The 20,436-nt window shown below is 49.6% G+C and overlaps 1 protein-coding gene across 9 annotated transcripts in view; it reads right to left on the bottom strand.

Annotated features, from left to right (window-relative positions):
* The window catches only part of DNMT3B (DNA methyltransferase 3 beta), a 34,338-nt gene extending 14,157 nt beyond the window's left edge, over nt 1-20,181 (bottom strand). For 3 of the 9 annotated variants that reach the window (XR_011570185.1, XM_019972248.2, XM_019972251.2), the window contains exons 1-8: nt 19,865-20,181; nt 7,868-8,048; nt 7,076-7,137; nt 5,520-5,627; nt 4,506-4,631; nt 3,645-3,854; nt 2,482-2,640; nt 663-770 (exon numbers count right to left, since the gene is read on the bottom strand). Coding sequence is in view for 8 of the 9 variants with exons in the window: in XM_019972248.2 (XP_019827807.2) it covers nt 663-770; nt 2,482-2,640; nt 3,645-3,854; nt 4,506-4,631; nt 5,520-5,627; nt 7,076-7,137; nt 7,868-8,042 (948 nt within the window). In the remaining variant the exon portion in view is untranslated. The remainder of the gene's footprint in view (nt 1-662; nt 771-2,481; nt 2,641-3,644; nt 3,855-4,505; nt 4,632-5,519; nt 5,628-7,075; nt 7,138-7,867; nt 8,049-19,864) is intronic. The other 6 variants (XM_019972250.2, XM_019972252.2, XM_070801496.1 and 3 more) reach the window with 4 other exon arrangements.
* Nucleotides 20,182-20,436: the final 255 nt, after the last annotated feature.

Here is a 20,436-nt window from a genome sequence, read left to right as displayed (position 1 = left end):
CTGAGCTGTGGTATGTGACAGGGAGGGAGGAGCAGGGACAGGCCACGAAGGAGCGTTCAGTCTCCCCACAGAGGCACCAAATGTGATCTCTTCCCTGTAGAGAACTGGAGTGGTCAGGTCAGATCAGTCAGCATTGTCTCATGGGCTCTGACAAAGCTCCAAGTTATTAATGAAGGTGTGGCGGTGAAGGCTTAATGTCTAACTAAGCCTAGTGCTTGGTCTCACACATGCTGGACAGATGACACTAATCACTGCAAACCCAACTGAAGGTAGAGGACGGACAGAGCCTGACGGGTCCCGTGGACAAGGGGAGGAAGCAGCTGACCTCAGCAGCTGCATAGTCTTGGCCTTTTGAACCACAAGCTCTGCAAAAGCTTGCTCACTAATGCTAATATCGCTGCTCACTAATGCTGATACTGCCTCCTACTTCCCAGGGGTCCTCCTTCCTCATTCAGAGGGCAATTCAGACAGACATCAGCGGGGCACTGGGAAATTATGGACAGTCTCAAACCCCTTCCTTCCCTTCTCAGCATAGCCTATTAGACCGCTATCTTTTAACCTCCTCCCTCTGGTTGCCCAGGTCCCCTCTGAGTCATTCTTGGCCACACTGTGGATTGAATTGGCTTTCTGTATGTTCCTTCAGCCACCCACTGCCAAGTTACCTCCAGAGCATGGTACATGGCCTTCCTGTAAGAGACCAGCTTATTGAAGGTCGCCAAGTTAAAGTGCTGGCTGAACAATCCCAATGCCACCAACTTATCTGCTGGAATCTAGAAGAGAAAGTTATCATCAACCTCCACCCACAGCCTGTATCCGGGGTACCCTGGGTTTCTAATGAGTTTATCTCTGAGGATCAAGTTCACAGATATTTTAAGAGCAAATGACCTAAATAGTCCCTGGTGTGGCCCCCTTGCAGCTCAGTTTTACAATTTTCCATGGATGCTCCAACTTTCAAAGGGTTTGGTACATGTTCTTACCTCCTTCCTAAGCATAACAAATAGCTATGACTACTATTTACTATTTATTTCAGCCATTTATTAAGTAAGCTAAGGGATGGGATTAGAGAATAGTACATGGCACAGAGTTAAGCTCTTTTTAGTAATTATGATTTGTTGATACATGAATTACACTGGGGCTAACGATGTAAAAGTCTCATTCCCACGTCCCCAGGTCATGCATGAACCATTCAGGCCGCCAATGAGATGAAACTGGGCATTCAGGTTTCAGAGCTCAAGTGACATGTAATGTCTCATTCTCCCCAGTGATGGCACTCATGATCACCTCTATTTACATTTCTAAGCCTGATCACCCATAAGGGTGTCATCCCCACTGATGAAAAGAAACTGCGGTTCAACAGTTGTACATGGAAATGCAGGTGCCATCGCAAGGCCAAACTGTTTCAATACAGCCTACAGCCTAAGCACCAGGCCCCATATTGCAATCACACCCTGTAATGCTAAGACAACAGCATCTTACTAGAATCAGATACGGTTATGCTAAGCACATTTTATGTCACTCGCCAAAGAAATTACAAACCCTCCATGTTTCTTTTCATTTCATTTCACACAAGTCATTGCCCACTTTCTTATAATTAGATGCTTCTGGGGGCGCACAGGCCCCAGATATTTGTCCTTTGGCGCCCCCTGCTGGCCAGGGAGGACCTCTACATGTGAACTCTCCCTATCCCGGAGACTCCAGGTCATATACTATTGTTACCCTTTGAGAACATTGTTGCTAATGGGAAAGATCCAATGAGAAAATCAGAGTCTCAACTTACTAGCTGGTTCTTCATTCTCAAACCTGCCTCCATCCCTGCCAACCTGCCAACTTGTTCCTCACCTAACCTCTGAACACACTGGATGTTCCTCACCTAACCTCTGGACACACTTTAGCTCTGGATGAGCTAAATACAACATCACAGGAAAAGTATTGTTCCTTGCATTCTAATCAAAACCTGGAGTCTAAGAAGATGTCTTCAAAGGTGGAAGAATCAAATCAACCTGATTCACCCCCAACACAGATTCTCAATAAGAAAGATGAGCTTTAAATGGCTAATATCAAAATCAAGAAATGCTGAAATCTCCAAAGAACTTTCATAACTGTCACCAAGCAACCCTGGATTCATCTCTAAGCCCAGCCAGGGATGTCCTGGCCCCCAGGGCTAAATGATAAGTCAGAGACCCCTCTCTTCTTCTTTCAGGCTTCTCAAATGGAATACTTTGAGAGTATTTTCCCAGGTGGCCACTCTTACCCCTCAGAACCTATACTGGTGACTCTGCCACAGAGAAATAAACTGGAGGCCAAGTCACCATGGATCAGAGCTCTGGGCCGGTATGAGCCCCTGGACACACGGAGTCACTGAGCCACATCCATCGCAGAGAGCAGGCTGTTATGTTAAAGGGCAACTGTAAAAGTAAGGGAAGGAAACCCTGGCTCTGTCCATAAGCCCATTAAGTAAGGCCCATCTCATCCTGGACTCACCTCGGAGAACTTGCCATCACCAAACCACTGGACCCACCGCATGCCAGACATTGCCTGCCGCTTGGAGGTGGCCTTCCAGGACACCACCATGGCAGGCCACCAGGAGAAACCCTTGATCTTTCCCCACACAAGATCTCCTATTCCAAACTCCTTCCCATCCTGCAAGAAGAAAAACCACATGAACAAAATCGCAATGAGACAGACTGGTTGGACGGAGGAAAAACCTTCCCTGTCCCACCAACCCTGATGGCCATTGCCTTAAGAGTCCAGCACAGGGCTTCCTGCAAGTGCAGGCAGAGTTCCTCAGGAAATTCCCTACCCCCGCCAACACACTTCCTGGTTGAAAACTCAGGAGAATTGCTTGAAATAAGGAGCAGAGGATAGGCAGGTTTGGTTGCATGATAAGAACATGAGCTTTTATAGGTTGGATCTACAGTATGTCACCTGTAATATCTGACCAAGTATCTGGGAAACATGTTAAGCTGCCAAGTCAAAAAAAAACAAAAACAAAAAACTGAAAACTCATGGGAAGAATCGAGTAAAAATCCTGGATATTCCCACAGGCCATCAAATGGGATAGTACAAGTCGTTAGAATGTAAAAAAAAAAAAAATTTGGCCATTTGCACGTAAAAAGCTTGCTGTAAAAGGGAATCATGCAAGCTATTAAAATGCATAAGATTTACTCTGAAGTCATGTACTCGGAAAACAGATTTCTACACGGTATGTGTACATAGAGCAATACATATGTAGCAAAGCCTGAGTGAAGCCAACAAGCTCAACTGGTTGGTGATGAACAAAACCTGATGGGGTAGACACGAAAGTGGGGCAACTTCAGTTCCTCAGTTAAAGAAGCCAATCAAAAACTGCGTGTATATACAGATGATGAATAGAATTATCAAAAACTGCGTGTATATACACACATGATGAATAGAATTATGGATTATCTATGTATATACATTTCTAAGTACAAAATGTTCAGAAAAACTTAGGAGGGAAACTAATCTGGTGCCTGAGTCAATGTTGAGATAAGGATACAGGAAGGGACACTTGACAAATGGAAAACGCACTTGGAGAATGAATCAATTATTGTGATGTAAGTGACCAAAAGTCTTAAGTCACCTCTGGGTAACTTTTCGCTGTATTCAGCCCTTCCCAGCGGTACCTGATACTCAGTGCTGTCTGCATCTCTGCCGTCTGCGTCCAGCTGCGAGGACTCCATGCTCTCCTGCTGGCTGTCCTGGCCCAGGCGGGCGTAGGGCGTGCTGCTGCTCTGCGGCACCACATCCTCGTCTGTGAGGTCGATGGTGAGGTAGGGGCTGGCGGGGGACGGCCATGGCGTGCCTGCAGAGGATCCCGTCCTTCGCCTCAGGGACTGTGAACACAGGACGCATAGCATGGGCCACAGCAGACCGGGGCGGGGGGCGGCGACCAGAGGCAGAGGGGCACCCACTGCTTCTCAGTCAAGCAGAAGTGAAGCAGAGACATAAGGTAATGGAAGAGAGACCAACAGGGATAGTTTTCCAGGAACAAGTGAGTGTCCCTTAAGTGGGGAAAGAAACAACTTCCGGAAGAACAAGGACAGAATTAAGGACCAAGACAGGATAACAAGTGATGCGCAGAGAGGGCTTCCTGGTGCCTAGCCTTGCCGTAGGAGTTGAGAGTTGCTGTAACCCATGGGGTTGGCTCTAGAAGAGTCACTGAAGATACTAAGGAGACAAGACAGTTCTGAAATCAGTGGTTTGAGCTTATTCTGAGGAAGTGTAAGGACCCAGTCCACAGGGAATTCTTGCACTTCCCACCAGGGTTCCGTCTAGGGTTTAGGCCAGGAGAGAAGTCATCAGGCTTAGGAAGAGCTTAGCTAGCTCCCAGGAGAGAAAGGAAAGGCAGGAACCTGAAAGGGAGAGGAGGGTGAAGAAAGGAAGCAGGTTATATAAAGAGCAGCCACTTGGTGTGGTGAGAGGGGCAGAGCTTCCAGTTAAGAGACTGGGCGGGGGGTAGGGATCTGAGCATCCGGGGAACCAACCCTGGTAGTTGAGAACGCCACGGGGGATTCATCCACGTGGTTGCGGCCCTGCCGGCCTCGGGTGGAACGTAGGGAGGGCCTGTGCCTCTCCCGGGTGGAGGTACTGCTGTTATTTCGGGTTCGGACCTGGAAGCAGGAGAGGACAAGCACAAGGCCTTTGGTGAATGGAGGCTGGAGGCTCAGCCCGAGGGCCCAGAGATCAACGCTTGAGAGGCCGCCTCAGGCCAACAGGAGTGAAGGCGGTGGTTGAGTCACTCTGGTCTAACTTCCCACCCCTGAATTCCCTAGTGCGAGTGGAATAAGGGGGCAGTGTGGCTGGCAGGGCTGCCTGACAATCCACAGCAGGTCCTACTTGGCCTGGTACAGCTGAAACTGGCACCTGCAAACTGAACTGACAAAATCCACATTTATTCCCAAAGACTTCTTTCCTGCAAGCATTATTACAATTGTTGCATTCTTCAAGATAGATGAGAACTCCCTTAGGCTTTCTTCTCAAAATGGCATGAACTTGAGTGTTGCAGACCGTGTTCAAATCCTGCACGCAAGAAGTTAATGCTTAACCATGGGTAAACTACTGGCATTTTCTGTCATCTGTGAAAACAGGATGATAGACATCATGTGCTGGATAGGATTATCAGTGGCATATGCCACGGTCACCAAGTGTCAGTCTGCTTCCTAACAGCAGGCTGGGTGACCGTGAGCAATAACTGCCTTCTCATTTCCAGACATTTTAGTCATAGAATCCACCTACAGAAGCAACTTGGTCCCAAAGGTAACTGGCTGGCCTGGAGTCAGCCACCTGTAAACTGTACCCCTGGGCACTTCTTAGAATGCTCCCCAGAAAAGTAGAGAACTGCCACGTGAAAACCATCTCAATCATAATTAATGAGGTTTGCTGTCATTTTCCAATTTCAGGACATTTGTTCAAAGTTCCTCCAGGGAGATCCTAGACAAGGCTTTTAATGCAGGCACGTGGTGTGCTTGAAGTGCCTCAGCTCAGGGGTAGACACTTACAGCTGGGCTTTCAGACCGAGTCCTGGTTTCTCGGAAGAGCTTTGGCATCACTGGAGTGTCGGAGCCATCCCCGTCTTCTCCCTCGCCATCTCCATCACCCGTCAGGTCCTTTATAAATGAAAAATTATTAATTTTAGATGTCATATAACCAAGATAGTTTAAAAATGAAGAGTCAGTCATATTGAAAACAATATTGGTCTGAGTGACTTTAAAAGATCTGCAACCTCATATTGTTCAAAAGATTTTACAGGTATGAGCACAAAAGGCTTCAGATGCCCTTTGCATTGACACCTTTTCTTTGGTTTTCTAATTCCACTGGGGTTTCTCCTGCATTCAAAATCATGATTTCATGGTTAGACTAACTTGCCATGCCCAGCAGGGAGACCTGGTCAATTTCCACAATTAACAGCATCTGGGGGAAACAGGCTTGAGGAAGATGCTTCCTGATACAGTGACCCAGAAGAAATGGCACGAGTCCTGTGTCGAATACACATCCCATGCTGCACACTGAACTCAACAAAACTCAGCACGAGAGCCAGAGAGGTGGGGAGTGGTCCGATGTCTGGCCAGCGTGTTAAGAACCTGACTTTTCCCTTGCCAACTAAGGTCTTGAGTGGGTCCATTCCTCTCTTTAAAACTGGCACAATGGTTCTTCCCTTATAGCACAACAGAGTTATAGTAAGAATCAAGTAATGCATGCTTGCCAACGCAAGGCACAGAGGAGGTTCCAAGAGATCAGAACAGCTGTTCTGAGCCTGTTCCAGTGCTGTCCCTACCCGGTCCCCTCAGCTCCTGATCCTTATTATCTGGGTGCGCACCTGTGGTCCTCCATAAGGACAAGACAAGCCGTATGAGGGGGAGTTTTCATTGTCTACAACTTTCAACCGTGACTTTGTCCCCAGTGCCTGATAATGACCTGAATTAACAAAACTCTAATATGATTCATAGGAAAACAGAAGACATAAATAGCGTCATGAGTAAAAAAAACACGGAAAAGCTACAAGTTGGAAAAAAACTAATCAAGTAGAAACCCTGACATTGCAACACTGGTAAAAGATACTTCAATGATTGTTAAAAATCCCCTAATAAGGCAGGCAAGTTCTTTCCAAAAGGAAAAAAAAAATCCTTGAGGCCACAGGGCCACACAGTCTTACTATCAAACCAGACACAGGTATATTACAAGCAATAAAATCATACATTTATTTTCCTCATGAATAGATGTTAAATTCTAAAATAGATCCAATTCAAAACATACCATGAGCAAGCTGGATTCCTTTCAGGGACAAAAAAAAAAATCTTGTTACAGTAGAAATTTATCAGTTCAATTGATCATCCAGATTGAGAAAAACATTCATTTCAAAAACTCAGCATGTGAGAGCAGCAAATGCCATTCTAAGTGAGGTTGTTCTAAGTCTTCTGTGTACCTAGCAGTGTTCAAATTCCTCATTCAGCAAGTATTTGCTGGCCATCAGTTTAAGTGGGCCTCAGGTCCCCTACTTAATATGCAAACCATAGAGTTCCCCTGAATCCCAGAAATGTGACCACAGAACCAGTACCTGAGTATAACTTAGCAGGCTGGAGACCTCCCTCTTGGACAGTCGTGAGCTTGATCTGCGGCCTGGAAGGAGGAACCGGAGTCTGTTGCGAAGAAGGGGCTCTCCTGGTCTCCCTAAACCCACTGACATCCTCAGGGGTTAAATCCTAGCCCTTGAACAGTTCCTTCCTATGCTGCCCAAATCAGTGGCCACTAACTCCACTAAAGGAGCAACCCAGTGCCTGCCATCGCAGCCACATTAAGTACTCATGTGTGGCTCCTCACGGTCATGTGAACAATGCAGAAAGAGAACACTTTCAGCCTCTAGAAAGTTCTATGGGAAGGTGTAACTTGAAGAGTTCTCTTGACAGCAGGATGAGACAATACAGGGGTTTCCAAACCAGCTGGGCCAGAAAATCTCAGCAGGGAGGGTCCCAGGTGATGTGAGCAGCAGAGGAGAGGGGAAGAGAGAGGGTGGGACTGGCAGCAAGCCTGATATACTCACTGCCTCTATTTCTTCCCAGAAAAATGACAGGCCCAGCTGCAAGGGGAGAGGGTGTCCCCTCAGAAGTGTACCTATGCTGTGCCCACCCCCTTGTCTGGAACAGAAGGGCTCATTGGCTTGGGGTCACCTACTCTGTCCCAGCGGAGGTGCCAGGATAAAGGGAGCAGCTCTTCCCTTCCCTGAGGCTGGGGCAGGGGTCGTCAGAGCCCAGACTCCCACAGCTGCCTTGAGCCTGCTCAGGGGCCTGTGTCCCAGCTGTGGTCCACCGTGACCACCCTCCTCACCCCTCCTCCCCACGGGCCACGCCACCTCTGCCACCTCTGCCACCTCGGATCTCAGGGGTGCTGATAGCCTCCAGGATCGGGGGTGAGGGTGCGTCCTTGGAGTCAGAAGACTGGTCGCTGCAGCCCCCGTTGGTGAGGACGGAGTCTTCCCTCCTGCTGGCGTCCTCCTCTCCATTGAGTTGCCTGGTGTCTCCCTTCATTGTTTCCTGTAGGAAGGCCAGAGTGAGGAGGGTAGCAGAGATGCAAGGGTGGCTGGGGGGAGTGTGCCCCCAAACCTCTGCCAATGTCACCAAGTCCTCAGGCCAAGAGAGGGCCTGGGAGTGGTTCTCAGGACCCCACCCAGGCCGCCCCCCATAGCCTGCCCCCCTCACCAAACTCGGAGGCTCAGGACTTGGTTCCATGTGGCCACTCGACCCGAAGGCTCAGAAGCCAGCACCCAGGACAGAGGAGGGGGCTGGGCCGTGGTCTGAGGCTCAGGCTGCTCTGTGCAATTAGCCGGCCACTTCAAACAATGCCATCTAAGGCCGGCCTGCCTGCCGCCAGCCTTGGTCCCCTCTGCCCCTGGCGCGCTCTCCCTGCCCAGTCTCTGCAGGGCCTCGGGAAGTCAGTGCATTATTTTCCCTCCTGACCCCTTTGTTTGCTCTCTCCCTTCCCCTCAATCTCCAGGTCCTCTTCCCACCGTCCCCTCCTCCCCCACAGAACAGCTTCTCTCTTCTCCATGGCAGCACAAGCCCCGCCCCATCACAACCTCGGGGGCCCATTGGTCTGCAGGCCTGTCGCTCACTCTCCTCCTCCCTTACCAGCTGGGGCTCAGAGTCCCAAGTTCCCAAGAAGGGAACGAATGGAGGAGACACAGGGGGAAGGACTGGGACGGGTTAACCAGGGACATGTTCCTCATCTGCTCCAACCCCACCCCACCTCTGGGCCTTTGCCTCCCCATCCCTGCCCACCCTGGTAACTGCATCATCACTAGGCTATTAAGCTAAGACCAGCTCCAGCCAGGGTCTTCAGGCATGCATTGGAGGGCTGTGTGACCTTTGACATGGCCCTACTGCCTGCAACATTGGCCTCAAGAACATGTACCTTACTCTCATTTATTCCTCTTAATGTGATGTGGGCCCATTTTATAGAACAGGAAAACTAACCCACAGACCTGGTCAATCTTCAACATCAAAAATAAAAACCTCACATGTAAGAGGAAGGGTGAAGCCCCAAATGGAGGTTAAGTATTTGGTGCCACAGGAACCCTGCTTGTGAAGTTTCCCCAGCAAACAGCTGCCTATGGGCGCTGAGCACTCCTGGTCCGTGTTCCCTATCATGGGAGACAGACTCACCACATAGTACCCAATGACCCAAGCAAGCCTCCCAGGGTACCTTCTAGAAGCTGCCTATGGGCGCTGAGCACTCCTGGTCCGTGTTCCCTATCATGGGAGACGGACTCACCACATAGTACCCAATGACCCAAGCAAGCCTCCCAGGGTACCTTCTAGAAGCGTCATCTAGGTTACAGGGCTGTGAGCTGCAGTGGGGATGCTGCCAGCACACCCACCAGGGGGCGCTGTGGGGTTCAGTGATTAACTTCTCATCGCACCCCCCCCACCCCCCCAAACCCCCAATCCCGGCAGGTATGCAATGTCCTATGGATTCTTAATTCCACCCTGGGCATCAGTCCATCCCCCAGGTGTGGGTGTGTGATAAGTAGACCTCTGATGCTCCCCACAAGGCAGAGGGACCATGGAATCATGCTGCAGAATTCTCAGGCACTTACTAAATCAGGATCAACATTTGCACAGGATCCCTGGGTAATCAATATGCAAGTTAAAGAAACACTGCCTTGGAATTCCCTGGCAGTCCAGTGGTTAGTTATTTCACTGTGGAGCCCAGGGTTTGACCAAGATTCTGCAAGCTGGATTCTGAGCAGTTCGATGAAAAGGAGGAAAAAAAAAAAAATACTGCCTGGGTCACAAATGCATACACTGATACAGAGCATTTAACTAAGCCACGTGGTCCAGAGTGTGCAGGTTCACAGCTCCCAGTGTATTTTCTCTCAATACGTATTAAGGAATCTCACCAGCCCCAAGGAAAAGAAGGAATGCCTAACCCAGCCTAATTAGCGGCTTCTCTAGCCCTTTTACTCTCAAGCCCTGACCCGGAAGAACAGGTTATCTGACCCCACGGCCAGTTCCTGTGAGTCCAAGTGGCCAGTATCTCAGGAAAACTGCTGGAGTGTGGTTCAGAGTAATCATTAATTTCCAGTGTTTTGCCTCAGGCCAGACTAGTGAACTAGGTAACCTGGATGGCCTGGCAGAGGGTGGGAGACTTGGCCATGGGGTACATGACACCAGGAGGTTCCACGGGAGCTCTGGGGAGGGGAGAGGGGTAGACTGAAGACAGTCAGGAGGGGGTAGCAGGTCAGAGGCTGAAATCAAGGGACAAGGCTTCCTTCCCTCTTATGCGGGGCTCAGAGTTCCCTCAGACAGTCCCCACCTGGGTCAAAAGGAATCTCTCTCCTAGACAGACCCATTTGGAGCCTGCAGCCCAAAGCAGACAATGATTAACTATGACTAACCACCTCAGGCTTCCCTGGGGCCTCAGCAGTGCCAACTTGTCTGCCAGCCTGCTAGAGGGATGTGAGCAGAGCTCCTTCCCAAAGCCAGATCTCAACAGTCAGGAAAAATTCTGCCCCTAGAAAAATTCTGCCCACAGGGACTGGAGGAAGATTTCAGGGAAGGAAACCAACCTGCTGTATGACCAACTACCTGGGTGCCCTGGGGTGAGCTAGGTAGGTAAAATAGTCTTACTTCCAGTGGCATCATTCAATGTGATTTCATTACAAGTTCCTTCCCTGTAGTTTTCACCACCCAGAATTTGCAATGACAGATTCCTGGGTTGGGAAGATCAGCTGGAGAAGGGCTAGGCTGCCCACTCCAGTATTCTTGGGCTTCCCTGGTGGCTCAGCTGCTAAAGAATCCACCTGCAATGCGGGAGACCTGGGTTCAATCCCTGGGTTGGGAAGATCTCCTGGAATAGGGAGCCAACTACCCACGCCAGTATTCTGACTGAGAATTCCATGGACTGTATAATCCATGGGGTCACAAAGAGTCAGATACGGCTGTGCAACTTTCACTTTCACTTCACTAGTTACAACACACACACACCAGAGTCCAGAACTGGCAAGATTTAAAGATGCCCAGCTCGGTTCCTCGACATTTTACACACATTATATTTCCTCCACATTATACACATGACCCAAACAGCTGCAGGCATGTGCTACTGTTAGGCCCTCAACTTAGAAGCCCTATCACGTATTCAGATTTCAGAAACCACAGGTCAAAACAAGGAGGGCTTCTCTCAAAGGCTTCCTCATGAAGATCCACACATCTTGATCACTTTTCTCAGTATTTACTACCATATGCCAGGCACCCTTGTGCTTTACCTGTATGAATTCACTTAATCCTTACATACCATTAATGTTATCCCTGTATAACAGATGAGCAAACTGAGGTTAGGCAACATAGTTTGTACTCACTTAAAAGAATGCTCCCAGGGAACTTAAACAAGAAGGCGTGAATTTTAACTACCTGCTTTTGGCAACAGGAAGATCTTAGCACTAGGGATTGGTTTGTAATGGTAGATAATACATCTCCCTCATTAAGTTGTTTGGTTTCTAATGAGTCAAAATTGGCATTTCCCAGATAATGTGGCCCCCAGCACAAGCCAGCTCCTTTATCTAGAGCGATCCCAATCCTGAGCAGTGGCATCTTCCCCAGGGATTTTCCCAGAGGGGCTGACATACCAGCTCCAGAACACTTGCCACTTGGCTGTTAGCATGTCCCAGGCCCCTCCTGTCTGCTAAAGCCAGAACTGACACCTCTTAACCCCCACCCCAACCCGAGGCAAGTCCTCTCATCAACCTGCTCTCAACAGGCTCAAATGAATTAAGTCACCCAGCAAAGTGGCAGTGCCAAACTCATGCCCAGGCAATCCAGGGCACGTGCCTGGAACTGTTGTGCCTGAGATGAGTTATGAACAATGCACCATTCGTTCCAGGAGCTTCGGGAGCTGTATGGCTGAGGGACTTACACCAGCTGTTAACCTTCACAGGAGGTGGTGGTCCAACCTCGAGATGCAGGTGAACTCTGACCCTTTCCCAGAGGCTGGGGTCCAGCACGTGACTTCGGGATGGTCAGCGGTGCTGGGTGGGCTCACAGGCAAGGTTCCCCCTGCAAGACCCTGCCTCATTAGTGCAGGATGCTTGTGTCCTGACTGAACCAGGTCAGACGTGTCCAAATGCAATGTGGCAGACAGAAGGGTGGGTGGCACCCCCAATTAGACTCAGGGAGGAGGCGGCCCAGGGACTCCCCGCAACCCAGCTATAAACCTGAGAAGTAACGTCATTCATTTCCTCCAGGCTGGTACCAGCAGCAGAACTATTTCCTGGCACCCTGTAAATGTTAATTGCATTAATTAAACTTCCAGTGCAGGAAGGGGGTGATGGTGGGCCTGATGGCAAGGTTAGCAGGGGAGGACCTTGGGCATCCCTGACCGACTCTGTCCACCCAGGGTTTAGAGATTTGTAAAGCAAAAGAGGGAGAGGGTGAAAGACATTCCCACCTCCCCTATTTAAAAAGTTCCTCCTTGGCCTGTGGGAGGGGAATCGACTCCTGACTCCTCCCCTTGAACTGCTCAAGTATTCTTAGCTGTTTCCCAAAATGGCTGAGCTAGAGCACTCAGCATGTACCACAGAAGAGTTAGTCACTCTTATGATCCCCATTCTGTAGATGGGGAAACAAGCTCAGAGGAAACAGATAAGCAGTTTCCTTGATGAGGTTCCCAGAGTGACTGAGTGATGGAGACTGAGGCCTTAGTCCAGGGGGCAGATCTTAAAGACATCATAAAACAATGCAGTAAGCACAGTTTTTAAGTTTAAACGGTTTAAAAAGTTTACGGCCGGGGAGGGACAGCTCACCCGGGTGAGTGAAGAGAAGGGAGGCAGTGGACACAGTACAGACAAAGTCAAGGAGGACGAAACAGCTGTCCCCCTGGCTGGGGACAGAGCACAGGGTCCCAGTTCCCTATGCCTGATCAGGAATCTCCAGTGAATTCCATAAAAAAGATCAGGTTCACAGGGAAACGGGAAGAAAATGTCCTCCTTGTCCTTCTCAAGCCTCAGTCATACAGCCTAGGCAATAAGTGACCTCATCTAATTCCCTAGGTGGTTGGTGCTACAGATCCCAAAGCAGATGGCAAAACCTTAAAACCTGGAGATTACACAGTCTTGTGTGCTGTCGTGCCAGATTTCCCAGCTTAGGCTCACAAAGGGATGCATCCCTTCGTCCATGATGACTCAAGTTTGGAGAATTTTTCAGTGCCTCTGGGTCATGGCTACATGCACCACTGTCATTGTGCGATAATAGTTCGTCCTGGGCACATTTATCAGAATCTTAGTAAGGACTGACTCCAGTAGTCAGTCTGGGCAAGTATGAGAAAAGCTGGCTATGAAGATGTTCCAGTAGTCAGTCTGGGCAAGTATGAGAGAAGCTGGCTATGAAGATGTTCCTTGCAACATTGCTCATTAATAGCAAAATTATAGAGAAACATTGGTACATCTGGATATTTGTCAATAGACTGCAATAAAATTATATACCATTACCTTCTAGATAATTTACAGGAAAACCTAGGAACTTACAGAAAGATCTGAAATGAGAGCTTCAACTGGAGTTTGGAGTCAAACTTTTTACCCTATGGAAACAAGTTGCAAGCAACTAGTCCCTTCTGCCTAAAAGTTATTTGAGAAGCCCTAGGAAGGTCATGCAGATTAAGACAGGGAACCCATGGGTCACCCAGAATGCCATGTGGGGCATCCTAAGGCTGAGGATTTGGGAGCTGCTATACCCACTCCTGCGGCCTTGTTCCCCTAGGCAAAATCCAGCCAAAGTGTCCTCTGCCCTCTTCCCAGCGGGAATGGAGAAAGGAGACCGCTATTCTCAAAGTCACTCCCTCAGCTCTGCCCCTCGCAGCAGCCTGCACCTGTTGCTACTGCCATTGCCTAAAACCTCAGCCCATCTATATACCAATGCTGTGGGGATACTGATTCAGTATTGAAGATGGCAATCTGACAGTATGACCTCAAGTGCCAAGTGTCCATATCCTGTTATACAGGAATTCTACTGCTAGGAATCCACTCAGTGCAAAGTTCTTCCCAAAACCTGTGGGCAAGACTGGCACTGCCTTCATTGTCAAAGTAAAAGCTACCAACAAATGATCAATGGGAGACTGTCTAAATTACATGCAGCCACACTGGGGAGACCACTGAGAGGCAAAGAATAGGGCAGCTGGTTCTAGATGAAACCATGTAAAGTGAAAAAGTCCACCTAACAATACAATCGCGTTTAATAGGTTACTGTGTATATTAAGCCATGTTCCTCCAGCATTTTTTAACTTCTCAGCAAGGTAGCTTGTGGAAGAATAGACAACCATATCTATCCCCATGTGACTTTTACAATCAAAAAGTCAACTTTAAAATGTCACTTTTGAAAATGATCATTTAAGTTTAGTCAATCTGAAGTTTTTTGAATGGTATAAGGTAGAACGCTCAATTTTCTCCATAAGGAAAGTCAGACATACAATGACTAGTATGACCCAACTCTACCTCTTCTATATATGTCCCCTATATACATGGGATGTTTCTGGTTTCACTTCTCTTTTTCGTATTTAGCCCTTGACACCTCTTTTAATCATGATACATTAACAATAAATGCTCATATCTCCTTGGACACGCCTGCCAACCTTAAAGTTTCATTGATTTTCTCGATTTCACCCGTACCTGTATGCACATTTGCTCAGAACTGTCCATATCCTATTGCTGCCTCCCTGGTAACCTAGAAAATCCCTGAGGACAGCACCTGCCCATCCAGGCATCCCGCCTAATACTGCACATCTGTGTCCCAGGTGAGGCTTCCTTCCACTCACCTGCAGTATCTCCTCCGCTTCCAGTGCTTCAGCCACAGGACACCCAGGTTTGTCCAAGGCCTGCTTTGGTGTCACCCAGCACACATTCACACACCCCAGCACCATGCTGGCCGCTGGGAACATCCACCAGGAAGGCACCATCCCTTCTCCAGGAGCTGAAGGGCAGTGGAAGGCCCTGGCTCTGGCCCCAGCAGGCCCATTTGCAACTGGAAATAAATGCTGCTTAGGAAGCCCCATTAACCTCAGAAGGTGGAAGTACAGGAAAGGATAAAGAAATAGGTAGGTAATGACTTCTCCACCCAGGCTGCAACACAAGAGACCTGACTCAGGGGAAAAATTAATGCCAGACTGATAAACTCCCCAGTCCCTTTTCTAGCTGCCAGACCTGTACCACTGGGCAGGGCATTGGACGATCCCTCTGCTCCAGGGAATGGGGAATAAGACATACCAATATCAGAGAGCTACCTTCAGATTTTGGGAGACCCAGAGACAAGTTCCAGTCCATGTCCCACACAGTAAGCCTCCAGTTTTAAATCCTTCTGAATACAGAGGTACAGTTCAAAACTAAAATATGAAAAACAAAAACAGTAAAAAAAAAAAAAAAGACACTTAGAAATATTGGATGGAGCTCTACACACTAAAATTAAAACAAGAGGATAAAGGATGTGTCCAAAAACAAGATGAAGACACCATTACAAGTGAAATTCTTAAGACAGGAACCCTTCAAAGCATAAAAGCTGAGGACACCAGAAAGCAGAACTAAGGACAAATTGACCAGGCCAGGAGGTGCCGCATCTGATGAGTTGTACAGAGTACAAAAAACAAGGGGTGTAATAGCTCAAGGAAATTTATTTCCTCAACTTTAGGGTAGGAACCCTCAGTGACACTGAGCCCTTCTCCTCCAGTACCAGCTCCTCATACACACCTGGTCAGCATCATCTGTCCCCGAGAGGAAATTAATTGGTTAAGAACATTTCCCCACGACCTCTCCCACCCATCAATTCTTAACAAGGCATTTCTAATTTCCTGCTCATAATTTCTCAATGACTAATGCTCTACCCACAAATTTCATAGACTATCAAAGGCCATTGAGACAGAAGCCCTACTGCTACTACTAAAGTCCGTACTCTCTCTAGAGCCACTGAAATGAGAAACCCACACACCACCAACTAGAGAAGACTGCCTGCTTGCCACAATAGAGAAAAGCCCACACAGCAAGGACCCAGAACCAAAAATAAAATTTATATATATATATTTATGAAGGAGAAAAAATTACTCTGAAAAGAGAAAAACCTCTGCAGGTGAAGTTATTTAGAAAAACGTGGTCAGGCTGAGCTGGGCAATGAGCAGAGGCCAATGGTTCTGTAAAAGGTCCTCCCATCCACGTGGGGAGCTGGCCCCAGATGACCAGTGCACTGGGAAACCTCGCCAACGGAGGGCCTTTCCTTACCACACTGCACTTGCCCTGGCTTCTTGTCTTTTTGCTTAGGATGGACTGCTGCTCCTCTCTACGCTTTCTCCACTTCTAGAAGAAACTGAAAGGGCCCCCAAATGAAAGTAAAACATTGATTACCTTGGGCCTGTGAGATTACAGGCCGTGATCTGTTTTTTCTTTGCATCTGAACATGGCAAATTTGATTTTCATTTGTATCAAACACAATGGAAATCCTTTTGATAAAATATTCTAATTCCCTACACAAAACAGATCCTCCTCACTTTTTGCTTATTTCCTCAGGAATGCCAACTGTTTCTCTCAGCAAGTAAATAATGACCATTAGCCATCATCTCAATATTGACTACACAATGTGACATTTATTAAATCCTCATTATGTGCACTTTTTAATAGGATCTCAACTGACTTCAACATTCCCTTAACTGGCCAACAACGCATCCCCATTTTACAGATGGAGCAACTGAGGCTCAGGTCACTAGCTTATAAATGTAGTGAGTTGGATATAAATCCTGATTTGATTTGGCAGCCCAGGCTGCATGAGTATGTTGATTCCAGTGACTAACATGACCTACAACATACCAGACTTTTTACAATATCTCAGGGCCCCCACCTAACTTATTTTGAAAATGCCTAAGTCCTAAAAGGATTCCATTTCATCCTCCTACCAACTCTACTGGGGTATGTACATCTTCACTCACTTTACATACAGGTATTAATCAGCACAGGGGCTCCACGGGCAGGCTCCCTCTGCATTTACCAGGCCACTTCCCTCCATCCACAGCCAGATACATCTGAACACCTGGACTCGGCTTTTTCCCTTTTAGCGGCAGATGTGAAAGTTCTGTAAAGCACTAATCATCAGGCTACCGAAGTACCTGCATCTCTCCGAGTTCCATCAGCGGCAAATTTTTGACCCTGTGAGAACATGAGCCCATCGTTTTACAAAGAGGGTGCTGACATGAGGAATTCTGTACTCCTGCAGCCCTGATCTGCCATGAAACTGAAAAAAAAAAAAAAAACTAAACTAAAAACACCCTAAATTCATGATTTTAAAACTCAACACCAAGAGTGCACCTGTACTTTTCTGGAGGGTTGGGGTAGAAGCACTTGCCATGGTGTCAGACCAAGCGGCCTTTCAGATTTAGCGTGGATCATCTTGGGTGAAATGGAAAAGTATCTGAGCCTGGAGGGACAGCAGGCAGGAGAGCTGGTCTGAGACAAAGGAGTTAGTTCCGGGGAAGTTTTTCTGGGAAGAACTTACCCAAACCCTCCATCAAGGAGCTTGGGGCTGTAGTATGAGAAAGGGAGACAGGCCCCTCTGGGTTGCAGGCCCCACGTGGCAGGAGGAAAGGAAGGAGAGGAAGCAACCTCTGGCAGCCCCACCTCCCTGGCTCCTCCCCTTCACCCCCTGCAGCTCCCAAATACCCTCCTACCCTCCCTGCAAACTGCAGGGGTTGGAGGTAATGCTTATGGCTTTAAGGAGCAGGATGGAGCCAGCCCTAACCCCAGCCCCTTTGTCTCAGCCTTCTCCACCCTAACAGAGAAAAGTAAAGGCTCTCCCTTAGTTCTGCACCCTCAAGGCAGGTCCCAAACTTGGGTGGGGGTGTAAAAATGACCACAATCCATAAAACAAAAACCTGCTCCTTTCAAAAAGGAACAAAGGCACACTTTCCTGCCAACTCCCAAATCGAGGACAATGATTTGGAAAACCTTCCATAGTTGAGAGGAGTACCTTGGTGGGAGGAAAGGAGGGGATGGCAGAGTTGGCCTGCATCCTCCCCAATTCTCATTAATGGCCACCCTAAAAAGAGGGGCTAATGGTTAATACAATACCATTCACTACCTGCTATACCAAGCACTAACGTATTGACTCCTAACCCAAGCCTAATGTGATAGGAATTATCGCATCATCTGAGGAACACAGAGGGTTAGAGTTTAAATTGTGTAAAACTGGTTTCCTTCTTACCCAACTTGGAGTTATTAGTATGACGGTTCCTATTTCACACATGTAATAAGGCACAGAGGGCCACAGATTAACATGGATAGACTTAAACACACGCCAAAGATCTATGCATCCCCCTTAAAGGAAGCAGCCTACTTATCCCACATGATAGATAAGGAGTGGCAAGACTTTATTGGGAGATTACTGTATGCCAGCCCTATAAAATAGGTAGCATCATCTCAAAGCTGGAAAAACCAAGTCTGCACCTGGGGATTCCAGTGGCTGGGGTGCAAGAAGTCACAGCAGTCCTGGTGGAGAACAGAGGCAGGTCAGTGTCCTGGATCCTGGAAATGTGGGCGCCAGCAGGGATCTGGCTCCCTAAAACAACTGCCACCAGTTCGCCAAAACTCACAGCATGCAGAAATCAGGAGGTAGAAAGTCACACATCATAACCTTGTCCTTAATTCTCTTTAATTCATACGCCTCTCAACTTGGAGTGGGGAAGCATTAGGGCCCAGTCAGCCTCTTTCCGCCCGGGAGGTAAGTGAAGGAGGCAGCGTGGACAACCTGAGTTCTGAGCCCAGAACTCCTGCAGCCCTTCCCTGCCACAGGTGAGTGACTCCAGCAGGAAAACCCCAGCCGAAGAGCAACTCTGTTGCTAACTTGCTACCTCTGCCGGCTCTTCCCTAACTTCCACTTTCTCTTCTTGAAAGTGGGACTCAAAACCCACCCACCCGCGGCAAACAATCCCACTGGGCACCGAGGTAGTGCTGGAGGTTTTCAGGCCTCAGTTTGCAAGTTTGCGAAGTGGGACCAGCCTGACCCTTGGAAGAGGGGGAAAAATGGAAAGTGAGGCCCCAGGGCAGGCAGCGTGGCTGGGCAGGGAGGCGCCGCACCGGGCCGGCTCCTCCCCGGCCAGGTGTGCACAAGCGTGAAGGCAGCCTCTCCTTAGGGCATCCCCGCAACCCCGCCGCACCTCGGTCTCCGTAGGTCCCCTAGGGAGGACCCCGCGAGCCCGCCCCTCTGGCACACGCCCCTGGGAAGCGCTCACATACCGGTCCACCTGTTCTCCCGCGCCCATCCACTACCTCTCCCCCGTCCCTGGGAGAGAAGAAAAAAAAAAAAAAAAAGTCCCTCGGCTGAACCCCCAGGGTCCAAGTCGTAAAGGACGGACGCTCGTCTCCTCGACAGAACTCTCTTCTGTACCGTTCCCCTTCCCAAGTAGACTCTCTCTCTCTAGCCGAGGCCAGGTAAAAATACCCCTGCTTCACTAACTCCAGTTCTCTCCAGTAGGAGACCTCCTCCCCTCGGCTCTAGACCCCAGTAAGGCCGTCCAGCACCCTCCCTGGGGACGATCCTCTCTCCTCCTCTGGGTCTCCTGAACACCTCAAGTATCCCTTTCACTCGTATCCCTGTAATACACATGCCTTCCCCGTCGCCAATTTTATCCTCATTGCCCATTTCCCCGCAGTAAGATCAGGGACTTCTCCTCCCCAACCATGCCCGGTCTCCAGCCGTACGGGAGCCGCCTCCCCAGGACGTCCCGGAACGGGATTCCCTCCCTGCGGTGGCTGGACCCCTCCACGGTCCCTTCCCCCACCAGCCCACGGAGCCCTCGGGCTGGCAAGCCTCCCCGGGGGCCACGGGGCGCTCACCTGCCGAGAGCCTGGCTCGGGCGCGGCTCCGCGGGTCGAGCCGCGGGTTCGGACAGGCGGGCGGGAGGCCGGCGGGCGGCCGCGCGGGGCGCTCGGCTCGCGAATCTCCGGCGCCGATCGCCGAGCTACGTTTACTTGGGTCACTTAACCCCCGCGCTGCCGGCCGGGCGCGGCCGCCCGCTCGCCTGCCTGCCTGCCTGCCTGCCTGCCAGTGAGCCGGTGGCGTCCGTCGGGGGGCGCTCGGGGCGTCCACGCAGGCTGCGGCAGCCGGGCTAGGGAGGGGGTGCGGCTGCTGCGAGGAAGCGGCGCGGGCAGGACCTGGCAGCTGGAGTGGGTGGGGAGGGGGCGGTGCCGAGTCCCCTTGTAACCCCGGCCCGGCACTCGCCCCGCCCCCGCCCGGGGGCGCCCCTGCCGCAGCCACTCAGAGCAGGGCCTCGAGCGCGAGGGGCGGGGGGCGGGGACGAGGGAAATTTGAAATCGCTCCGGAGCCTCCCCTCCGCCCCTCCTCCACAGGCGCCGCCTCTCGCCCCCCCACCCCCACACACACACTGGTCGGTTAAATCTCCACCCGG

This window comes from Bos indicus, chromosome 13 (genome assembly GCF_029378745.1).
Source record: "Bos indicus isolate NIAB-ARS_2022 breed Sahiwal x Tharparkar chromosome 13, NIAB-ARS_B.indTharparkar_mat_pri_1.0, whole genome shotgun sequence".
NCBI classification, from domain to species: Eukaryota; Metazoa; Chordata; class Mammalia; order Artiodactyla; family Bovidae; genus Bos; species Bos indicus.
This window is presented reverse-complemented; position numbering and strand designations above follow the sequence as displayed.